We start from the raw sequence: 12,244 nt of genomic DNA, 5'->3' as shown, positions 1-12,244 counted from the left end.
ACGCGGGGCTCGAACCCATGAACCGTGAGATCATGACCCAAGTGAAAGTCGGACGCTTAACCGACTAAGCCACCCAGGCGCCCCTCAGTATTGTCACTTTTAAGTACATTAATCACACCAAAGTTTTCACAGTGGTTCTCAATGTGTGGTAGTGTTCTAAATGACTTACTTTTGTTTTGTGATTTTTAAAAAATATTTTCTAGAATGAACATGAATTACTGTAATTTTTTAAACCTCAGTGCTTATATAGATTGGATAGTCATCTGTGAGAACTATTATAGTTGGATATAAATTATTTCTAAGCATCCTTTTAAAAATCTAGAAACAGACCCCGGTGACTATTGTAAAGGTGGTGTTCAAAATTATTCTGAGATAACTGGAAAACAGACATTCACTTCTATATCTTAGTCCAGAATAGATAAAATGACTTAAAAATTAGCAGAGGAAACACATGATTTACAAAAGAAAAGATGCCAATGGGCAGTAAACCAAAAGTTTGTGCAATTTTCAGATTAGGAAGAGATAAAAAAGAACAGAATACTCTGAGCAGAGTGAAATAGACCGTCTTCTACACTGTTGGGTGGGAATGAAAATATTACATCCTGGGAGGGAAATGGGGCAGCATATGTGAAAGGTCTTAAAGCTGTTTACATCCTTTGCCTCGGCAATTGTATTTGTTAGAATTCAATTGCCAAGTTGGGTGAATTTAAAAAAATATAGGTCAAGCATACTTATAAAACATTTTTTTATCATAAGGGGGAAAGGGCAGCCTAATTACCCAAAGATGGTTAGGCTTCATGTAAGGGGATGAGTGGTGTGCAGCCACTTAAAATTCTACAGATGCATATTTATTGAAACTGAAATGAATCCCACCACGTGGAGGGATTGTTAGAAGAGAGTAAGGCCACGTATATGCAATGCTCACTGCAGCACGTAGCATATCGCAAGCCCTCAAACGTTAGCTTTAGAAAGAAATAGGTGATAAAGTGTTTCCAGCTACCTACCAACAACCATTACTGCTTCCTCACAGTTGTCAGACTAAAGCCTTTCTCTTGGCTCCAAGACTCCCCAGTCTGACCACTCGCGTTCCAACCTGGTATCTTTTATTTTCCAACAGCAGTTCCCTCTGGCTAAGATTGTCTGCTTTCTGCTCCTTCGCATTTTCTGGCCTTTGTACTTCTGTATACATCACTCATCCCACAGTGGTGGGAATACCCATTCCCTCTCTGTTCCCCAGTCTAGACCCACTCATCCTTTTATTTGTTTATTTTTTAAATTTATATCCGAGTCAATTCGCATGTAGTGCAGTAATGATTCCGGAGTAGAATCCAGTGATTCACCCCCTGCATACAGCACCCAGTGCTCATCTCAACAAGTGTCCTCCTAACGCCCCTTGCCCATTTAGCTCATCCCTCCACCCACCTCCCCTCCAGCAACACTCACTTCTCTGTATTTAAGAGTCTCTTATGTTTTATCCTCCTGTTTTTATATTATTTTTGCTTCCCATCCCTTATGTTCATCTGCTTTGTATCTTAAATTTCACATGAGTGAAGTCATATTTGTCTTTCTCTGACTGACTAATTTCACTTAGCATAATACACTGTGTCCGTGTTGTTGCAAATGGCAAGATTTCATTCTTTTTGATTGCTGAGTAATACTCCATATACCACATCTTGTTTATTCATTCATCCATCAGAGGACATTTGGGTTCTTTCCATACTTTAGCTATTGTCAATAGTAATGATATAAACACTGGGGTGCATATGCCCCATTAAACAGCACACTTGTATCCTTTGGATAAATACCTAGTGGTGTAGTTGCTGGGTTGTAAGGTAATTCTATTTATACTTTTTTTGAGGAACCTCCGTGCTGTTGTCCAGAATGGTTGCACCAGTTTGCATTCCCACCCGCAGTGCAAAAGGGTTCCTCTTTCTCCGCATCGTCGCCAACATCTGTTGTTGCTTGAGTTGTTAATTTTAGTCATTCGGACAGGTGTGAGGTGGTATCTCACTGTGGTTTTGATTTGTATTTGCCTGATGATGAGTGATGTTGAGCAATTTTTTATGTGTCTGTTAGCCATCTGGATGTCTTCTTTGCAGAAGTGTCTATTCATGTCTTTTGCCTATTTCTTCACTGGATTATTTGCTTTTTGGGTGTTGAGTTTGAAAAGTTCTTTATAGATTTAGGATATTAACCCTTTATGTGATGAGTCATTTGCAAATATCTTCTCCTATTCTGTCAGTTGCCTTTTAGTTTTGCTGATTGTTTCCTTCACCATCCAGAAGCTTTTTATCTTGATGAGGTCCCAAAATAGTTCATTTTTGCTTTTGTTTCCTGTGCCTTGAGAGACATATTGAGTAAGAAGCAGCTGTGGCCAAGGTCAAAGAGGCTGTTGCCTGCTTTCTCCTCTAGGTTTTTGCTGGCTTCCTGTCTTATGCTTAGGTCTTTTATCCATTTTGAGTTTATTTTTGTGTAGAGTGTAAGAAAGTGGTCCAGGTTCATTCTTCTGCATGTCGCTGTCCAGTTTTCCCATCAGCATTTGCTAAAGAGAATGTCTTTATTGCGTTGGGTATTCTTTCCTGGTTGGTCAAAGATTAGTTGGCCATATGTTTGTGGGTCCATTTCTGGGTCCTCTCTTGATCTAAGTGCCTGTTTTTGTGCCAGTACCATACTGTCTTGATGATTACAGCTTTGTAATACATCTTGAAGTCCAGAATTGTGATGCCTCCAGCTTTGGTTTTCTTTTTCAGGATTGCTTTGGTTACTTGGGGTCTTTTCTGGTTCTGTACAAATTTCAGGATTGTTTGTTCTAGCTCTGTGCAGAATGCCGGTGTTATTTTGATAGGGATTGCATTGAATATGTAGATTACTTTGGGCAGTATTGACATTTTAACAATATTTGTTCCTCCAATCCATGAGCATGGAATATTTTTCCATTTTTTTGGTGTCTTCTTCTGTTTCTTTCATAAGCTTTCTGTAGTTTTCAGTGTATAGATTTTTCACCTCTTAGGCTTATTCCTAGATATTTAATGGTTTTTGGTGCAGTTGTAAATGGGATTGATCCCTTGATTTTGCTTTCTGTTGCCCCATTATTGGTGTATAGAAATTCAGCCAATTTCTGTGCATTGGTTTTACATCCTGCAACTTTGTTGAATTCATGAATCAGTTTCTAGTAGTTTTTTGGTGGAATCTTTTGGGTTTTCCATATAGAGTATCATGTCGTTTGTGAAGACTGAAAGTTTGACTTCCTCCTTGCCAGTTTGGATGCCTTTTATTTCTTTGTGTTGGCTGATTGCGGAGGCTAGGACGTCCAATACTATGTTGAATAACAGTGATGACAATGGACCTCCCTGTTGTGTTCTTGACCTTAGGTGGAAGGCACTCAGTTTTTCCCCATTGAGGATGATGTTAGCAGAACCCACCCATCCATTTAAACTCTGCCTGGGCCTTGTGAAATTTAACCTTCCAGCTTCAGAAATCGTTCACCATCCAGGGCTTCTTTGGTATATCAGCTCTAGTCTGCAACTGTTAAGACAGACACAAATGAGAATTTATCTCTGTCGGTTCCCATGGTCCCTTGAACACAATTTGATGCTCTTTAATGACTGCTGAATTACAGCATAGGTTTAAAAATAATTGTTGAGGCAAAATTCACATAACATAAAATTAACTGTTTTGCAATGAGCAGTTCTGTGACATTGAGTACAGTCACAATGTTGTGTGGCCACCCCAAAACTCTTCCGTCACTCCTAAGTAAGCCCCCTCACCCCTCAGCAGTTTCTTCCTCTTCCCTTCTTCAGCCATCGATGTGCATTCTGTCTATGGATTTACCTTTTCTGGCTATTTTGTATCAGTGGACTCACACAATATGTGACCTTTTTTGTCTGGCTTCTTTCATGTAGTTTTTGTTTTGGAGGTGCTTACTCATATTTTGGAGGTTTTTTCATGTTGTTATATGAACATGTAAAGTATTTCATTCTTTTTAAAAATTTATCTTTAATTGAATATTTCCAAATACAGGCAAGCATTTTAGATGTAGCTTAGGGTAAAAAGTCTCCAAATTTTGAAATGGTTAAAGTATAAATGTAGATTTATTATTTGAAAAATAAAGTGTTTTACTTACTAACGGTGACTGTAGTACTTCATCCTGTTTTAAGGCTGAATAATATTCCACTGCATGTATATACCACAGTTTACACATTGTCTGTTGATGGACATTTGGGCTGTTTCCACCATTTGATTATTGTAAATACAGCTACTGTGAAGATGCATGTACATGTACTTGTTTGATTCCCTGTTTTTAGTTCTTTTGGGTGTATACCTAGGGATGGGATAGTAGGACAATATGTTAATTCTGTGTTCAACTTTTTGATGAACAAGTAAACTATCTTCCACAGTGGCCACACCATTTTACACAGCAATGTACAAGGCCTCTAATTTCTCTATATCCTTGCCAACACTTATGATTTCCCATTAAAAAAAAAAAAGCCATCCTTCTGGGCAAACCTCACTGTGGTTGGATTTACATCTGCTACTTAATAATGGTGTAGAGCATCTTTTGATTTACTCTGTGGCCATTTGTGTATCTTTAGAGAATTGCTTATTCCAGTCCTTTGCCCATTTTTTTATTGGGTTGTCTTTTTTTGTTGTTGTTGAAGTCAGTAGTTATTTATATATTCTGGATTCTATACCCTTAGTATGTATCATTTAACATTAGATCTCCCTGGCTTGACTTTGTTCTCCCTTTTGTGATTTTTTTTTTAACCTATGGTAAATGCTGCCAGGTAGAGATGTCTGAAAAAGGGATCTTGACAACTACTGTATTAATGACTGGTTGTGAGGTCAGTCACTGACAGCTGTGCAAGATATTTGGAAACTGTAGAATGTTATGCAGCTGTAAAGTGGAAGGTAGGGTTTCCCTTTTAGTGCTTTTTTTCTTGTCCCTATTTTGATTTTGTGGATTCTTTGTGTGTGCGTGTGTTCTTAACATTGTAATTAACAGTTAAACACCTAAAGCCATACATTTCAGGTTTGGAGAATAACCAGGAATATTTGCTTTACAGAGTCATCCTTTCTGAACTTCCACGACTCAGACTGCGAACCCAAAGGGCCGCCACCCTGTGACTCACTGCTTTCCCTCAACACTGAAAAGATCCTGGTACGCATCTTCTGTACATGCATCTGTTTTTATGACTTAAAGCACAGTGGTACATGTTTCAAAAGGCACAGGTCACCTCTGTTTATCAACTAGGAGTTGGTTCCGGTTGGTTCTATTTGCATAAGATAAAGATAGATCATTTGGTATTTAGTTACATTAAATTATTATGACTTATGGATTGGATGGTTGATCATTCTAGACCTCGGCCTTTGTACTTTTAAGTTCCAAGGAATAAAGGGGAGATTATGGCTGAGCCTTACTTCTAGGAACCTAATGTATTTTAAGGTATAATATCATATTTTTCCAGCCTTTGCCTGTGTGGATATGTTTTATATCTATGCTTTTAATTATCAGTACGAGCTGAACTGTGTAGGAGGCCTTTCCACTCCAGGAATGAGTTCCTGGCACTATGTAACGTCTGTCTCTGCCTGTCCGTGTTCGCACGTACACCCCTCCAGCCTCGCTGCCTCGGGTGCAAGGCTCTTTTTTTTTGTTCACACTAATTCTCTGAAGCTGAGTTGCTCTTTCACTGCTCAAGGTGAACATGTTTTTTCTCCAGGCCTTTTCCTTCAACATCCATGTAGATACTGTTTGCTTCTTGTGTTTAAAATTTCCCTCTCGGTCGCTCTTTCTTCTCCAGATAAAGCTTTGCCTTTGCATGTGAGAAGTACTGAAAATGGGTAGAATTTGCAAGCAAGAGAATGATCAACAGATGTAACCTAACTCATTGCATAGCAGTCAACTCGATGTATGGAGGAACTTGAATTAGACTGGTCCGCAACCAGAATGGGCTAGCTTGTAGCGAGTTGGCCATCACTGAAAACACTTAAGTGGAAATTGGATAATCCTTACCTTGGGTAGGGGATTAGATTCTCAGAATTATCAGGGACCTACCGTCCTACTGACAGTAATTCAAGTATTTTATCCGTGTTGCATTTCTAGTTTAAGATGGCACTAGCTAGTAACCTATGGGAGAAAGCTCATCAATCTTGGCCTTTCATTTTCCCTAGGTTGAAAATATGGGAGTTCGACTATTCATTTCTTCATTAATTCTCCAGATATTTATTTTGCACCTATTATGTGCCAGGCGTTGTGCTAAGTAAGTACTGGGAATAATACCACAGTGAGCCAGCTAGCCTCAGTCCCTGCACTCGTGACTTCTAGTCACTAACCAGATAATTATCCAAATAAACATAGAGGTACACCAGAGGATCAACATAGTCTCCCTTAAATCAGGTAGGACAGCTTTCAGAACCCGAAGTGTAAGCAGCGACCTGAAGGATGGGTTGGAGTTAGTGTCCCAGCGAAACGTGGGGCTGTGTGCATAAACATCTTTGATTGGAACTTCTCCCCGCTGTCTACAGAAGATATCTATAGGTGCAGTATTAGAAGTGGGAAAGACTGTTTTTAGTCAAGAAGTTAATCTGTCCATACTATATTTTGCCGCCCCACTTCTGTTAGATGTTATTTCTAGTTGCTTGGTAAATGATTTCTTTTTTGTTGTTTTTAAGTTTATTTATTTATTTTGAGAGAGAGAGACAGAGGGAGAGGGAGAGAGGGAAACCCCAAGCAGGCTCTGCATGGTCGGCACAGGACTGTGAGATCATGACCTGAGCCGAAATCAAAAGTAGGATGCTTAACTGACTGAGCCACCCAGGGACCCCAAGAAAACGATATCCTTTTATGGGATTTCATTTGTGTTTTCTTCCTCTACCTTTCTGCCCAAAGGCATGGTAAATGGGAAACTCTCATTGAGTACTGGATGAAATAATTAGACTTTTTAAGTACTAAAAGCATTATTCTATTCAGAGGCTCCTTTTCTTTCTTGGCTGTAAGCAATTTACAGAGCAGAAAAATGTTTTATATCTGTGTGCTTATCTGTGGCCGCCTGACAAAGAGGAAAGCCTTGTATCTGGTCATACCGGATGTATGTACTGTGATGCCTTCCCATGTTGTTGAATCTGTGGCTTCTTAAAGAAGTCTTATGGGGCACCTGGGTGGCTCAGTCGGTTAAGTGTATAACTTCAGCTCAGATCATAATCTCACGGTTTGTGAGTTCGAGCCCTGCATCGGGCTCTGTGCTGACAGCTCAGACCCTGGAGCCTCCTTCAGATTCTGTGTCTCTCCCTCTCTTCCCTTCCCATGCTCATACTCTGTCTCTTTCTGTCTCTCAATAATAAATAAATGTTTAAAAAAAAAAGCCTCATTAAGATCTCACTGTAAGGTTCCCCATAGCTGTGTGGAAGTTCCAGCTATAGAGCAAAATGAGAAAGAGCTGACCGACTTCCTCTCTAGTCATCAGGGTTTTACTAGAAAAAGCTAAGTGTTAAGCATTCGCACAGTAGTAGGATTTTCAAATGTTGCATTTTGTCTGGAGTCCTGAATGGAATAAAGTGAGCATTCATCCTGATGTCGGATGCCCTTCTGGCCTATAGCTTTCAACCAGTGTTTTAACCACAGGCAGCTTATTCTTGACTTGTTTTATAGGCAGACTAAATACCACGCTGTGTCTGAATATCAGTTTAGATTTTGAGAATCTAGGGAGTATAAGCGGAAGTGCCTTGTTACTCTGTTGAGTCCATGAAGCCCAAGGGGCCACACAGTTCATCATCTGCTAATGACCACCAATCATTAGCCGAACAGCACAAACAGTAGTTAGAAGAGACTCGTGTGTAAAATTATTTGGTCATCACATATGCCTGTAGGCATCCATACTATGCATTTTTTAAAAAGAGGAACTCAGTTAATTGGGATGTCACTGAGTTCTAACGCTGTGGTTTTGCCAAAAGCTGTGAATCTTTAGTCTCTCGCTGCCTTAGCTTCTCCTGTCTCTGTGTGTGCATATGTTTTAATTGTATCTTAGGTGCATCTCATATAAAGTAATCATTTTAACGTGTACCCTGTAGGCTAAGTGTATCGCAACTTAGCATCAACAGTTAAATCTTCTGGGGAAGTGGCCACTGAAGTGTCAGACGGAATTTGTCTCCAGCATACTGTAGAGCCGTCATTTCATATGGTGGACCTGTGCTGCCTGTAAAGTCACTCCAGTTGCTAAGCTAACTTATTTATTTTGTCTGCCCCTAGTTTCCACTTTTGGTGTAGTTTTCCTGCCGAATAGGCATATGTCTGCATAAATTCTCCATAGGCAGTTTACCACATTCAGTAGGGTAGAGATGTTCGTCTTCTGCTGTGCATTTTCTACTAGAATGTCTTGTTTCTTGGTCAGGTTTTGTCGGTCCCTTTACGCTGTCATCTCTGGACAACTTGTAGCTCTTATTTCTAAAGTGTTTTTAGAGTTTAAAAAGCAATATTCTGTCATCCAGCCGCATTGGAGGACTAGATCATGGCCATTGAATAGTCTTTGAAAACGTGGAGGGAGTGTGAAGCAGCCAGCAAGATGAATCCCTATGGAAGTGGAAAGAAACTTGTTCTTAGAAACAGAACCACTTATGGTAGGGAGGAGGCAAATCAGTTATACGATAAGCTATGTGCTTGAAGTACATGATTGGCATGACTCAGAGTGAATCTTTTCTCTCTTCCATATGAACCAAATGTAGCTTTAATTTGTAAACATACAGGTGTTCATTGCAAGCCTTGTCTTCATTTGTGATAAGCTAAAATGCGTGTGTGTTTGCTTTTATTTCAGAGCCAGGCCAAGTCTATTGCAGAACAAAAGAGATTCCCTTTTGCTACGGATAATGACAGCACAAATGAAGAGCTAGGTGAGATTTGAATCTGGGGGAGGGGGTGTTCCTGAGGTATTTGCCTAGAATGTATGGCTCGATGCTGAGCAGGTAGGCCAAGTGGTGAAGTGGAAAGAACACGGACACCGGCTCTGCCAAAAGTGGTGTGATCTTGGGCAAGACGTTCAGCCCTCATGCAGGTCTGTGCATCACACGTCAGAATAATGTGAAATAGAGAAAATACTGTAAAACATTGGATTGCGAGGAACTTGTTCTGCAAGTATTATGCAAGACGAGTGAACATTTCTAATCAATTTTAACTTGATAAACAAGCAACGTCTTGCAATACGAGTAGTACCTGATGCCGAATGTCACATGATCACAACTGAGCCAATTGTTAATTGAAATTCACTTTGATATACAAGTGCTTTGGATTACAAGCATGCTTCTGGGATGGATTATGCTCTCAAACCGAGGTTTTACTCTATAAGGTTATGAGGAAATGATCGGTGAGGACCATTCCACCTCTGTGTTTCTTTGGAAAGTAATAATGATGGTTATGAACCCTTAGGAGCGGTTAGCATTCATTAAAAGGTCACTTGGGCTGTCATCACATAGGAACAGCACAGAAGTGAAAACAGAGGAGACTCACACCTACTTGAATCTTCTGTGGAATAAAAAAGCTAGGTGTAAGTCAGGTTTACCGTGAGGCCAGGCAGTTATTCTTGTGTCTAAGAATGTGGGTGTAGGAAAGCCGAGTTCATTCAGATCTGCAAAGGGGTCCAGCAATTTGGCTGGTTCATGGCATGTTATAAAGCAGGCTGGTTTCGCCGGTGTCTGGTACACTTCGGGTGTGTCTCGCTCATTGCCTAGTCAGCTTATACTTGAAGGAGTGGAAACAAAATTGAAGATGGGACTGAACTGTGCAGATGGATGAATGTCACATAAGCACATGTGCCTGTTTGGTACCTGGCGGCCCGAGGCGCCATCAGGAATCTTTTCTACCTAATTTACACATAGTTATTTTATTCTTTCTGTGACCGTATGCATTTTATATTAAGACTGAGCACTTCTGGGCACGTGGCTGGCTCAGTCGGGAGAGCACATGACTCCTAATTTTGGGGTCATGAGTTCAAGCCCCACGTTGGGCCTAGAGCGCACTTAAAAAGGTCAAGACCGAACACTTCTTATATTGGCTCCTTTGCTCTATTTGTGCAGATAATTAAGAGTGATTATTTTGAAAGTATTAATCACTTCTTGGTGATATTCCTTGAGTAGACTTTGAGAATTAATTACCTGTTAAGAAATCAGATTTGGTCTTTTCTGAAATCCTTGGATCTGTTCAGCCCCCTATTCACATATTAAGTGATGAATTAAACTTCTGGGACCGGCCCTCCTACCCTGAAAGAGACCACAGCGGTACCAAAACTGCCGTGTCCTGGGCTGAACAGGCCATACCAGGCACATACCAGGCCTGTTCTGTGCTCTAAGACTAATCCTTGTAGACGTGGATAGTATAGGCCCTGACATGGCTTAGGATCTTTCATATCACAGTGTTTTTTTGTTTTTTTTTTTTCTTGAAGAACAGCTTCTGTCAACACATGCATTGCCAGGAGTTGTGGAATTATGGTCAGTAGTGATTTCTGTGAGAATTCCGGTGTTCCCTTTATGTCTTTGCCACAGCAAAATTTAGATCCTAATATTTATTTATAGTTATGTAAGCTTTGGATTTTTTTTTTAATGGATTCTTTGGGGCTTTTCTCAGAAAAGATTTACTCTTAGAAAGATTTGAGAGCTGCATTTGATTTTGTTTAAGCGGAGTTCAGCAGTCTCACCACGGAGAACAAATTAAACACATCCCCAAGTACATTATTTATCCCCTCAAACAGTATTTGTTTTTATGGGTCACGTATTCATTTGTTCATCCAACACACATTTACTGATTCTGGGGAGATGGATAGGAAATTTGAGAAACTTAGATCTGAAAGGAATCTGAGAAAATGTTCTACAGGCTTGTTAAGCAAGACTCACAGAGTAACGAGAAGGGACTGAGGTGCCCATGATCTCACCACCAGTGTTTGGCAGAGCCAGAGCCTGAGCCCAGATCTCGGCTTTCCAATATACCACCATCCTCCTGCATTCAAAACAGGACAAGTTTATATTTCAGTCCCCATTCACGTAACCATCCAGAGCCTCAAACCATGTTGCAGGCCAGCCCAGGACACAGCAGTTTCGGTACTGCCGTGGTCTCTTTCAGGGTAGGAGAGCCGGTCCCAGAGCTGGCTGCCCTGGGGCCTGTCTCGCTGTACATTCTCTTTGGACAGTTTGTTTAACTGCACCATGTTTCGTTTCCTTGTCTTTGGGGATAATCTTTGTACCTGCCTCATTGCACTCCAGGAGCAAATGAGTTAATACGTGGAAACGTACAGAGTGCCATGCATGTACCTCTTACTGTTGCTGTTTTTACTGCTGATACTCCTGGCCCCCACCCCAAAGCTGGTCATCTTGTCATGTGATACATCTGAATGGTATCCATTCTTATTCCGAATATGAGTTTGACCTGAATGTATCTTTTCAAAGAAATTATGACAAGAACAGCCCTCTTTATTTTGAAGAAGCTTTTGTCGTATTATGTGCTTTTGAAGCATTCAGTGCTTTTGAAGTTTACTTTTCTCATGTTAATTATAAGGATACTTAGAAAGTCTCTTTCTGCACTGAATGTTTTTACTATTAACTGTCAGGAAATTTAAGCTCCTCACGGCAGGAAAAGATTTAGTCGCCTGTCTCCTTGAACACCTGTTAGGTCCTAGAATCAGAGCTTTGGAGTAAAGCTTTATTTGCCAAGAAATGTGATCCAAATAGTATTGTGTTGAGTGAGGAGTACAGTTTTTTGAGGGGTATTTGGGGATTCAGGGAGTTAGGGAAAGTTTTATAGATGAAATGTAATCTAGGGTATCAACAGTATATTACAGTTTGGACAGGTAAAAAAATTGAGTACAAATATTGCCGTATTTTAAGAGGTCATCATGGCTCTAATTTCAAAATGCCTCTTACCTACAGAATTTGATCGGAAACGATTCATCTTCAGTGTATATTTTGAGTATTGTTTTGGCTGTATTTTCAATACAGGAAGTAGGAAAAAAACTGTTGCACTGCCCTGTTGTGAATTGGCTACAATTAAGCATTTTGTTAATATATATTAATCTGAGCTTCTGTTTTTGTTCTTACTCAGTAACTGGCAGTAAGTTCAGTAACACCACCGCCCCCCACCTCACCCCCACCCCCGTCAACCCCAGAATTGAGATTTGTGCTGCTATTTGATATTTTTCTTAACTTTCACCGTAAAACCACATTGTCCTGTTACGTGGGTTTTATTCAGGCTTATTACTAGCTCTTTTGATGT

The 12,244-nt window shown here is 40.2% G+C and overlaps 1 protein-coding gene across 1 annotated transcript in view; it reads left to right on the top strand.

Moving 5' to 3' along the window:
- The window catches only part of TTC13 (tetratricopeptide repeat domain 13), an 86,226-nt gene that overhangs the window by 13,814 nt on the left and 60,168 nt on the right, over positions 1–12,244 (top strand). Inside the window, exons 4-5 of the mRNA XM_077751687.1 lie at positions 5,047–5,158; positions 8,805–8,880. Of these exons, the coding sequence (XP_077607813.1) occupies positions 5,047–5,158; positions 8,805–8,880 (188 nt within the window). The remainder of the gene's footprint in view (positions 1–5,046; positions 5,159–8,804; positions 8,881–12,244) is intronic.

This window comes from Crocuta crocuta, unplaced genomic scaffold (genome assembly GCF_008692635.1).
Source record: "Crocuta crocuta isolate KB4526 unplaced genomic scaffold, BGI_CrCroc_1.0 scaffold59, whole genome shotgun sequence".
Lineage (NCBI taxonomy): Eukaryota > Metazoa > Chordata > Mammalia > Carnivora > Hyaenidae > Crocuta > Crocuta crocuta.
This window is presented reverse-complemented; position numbering and strand designations above follow the sequence as displayed.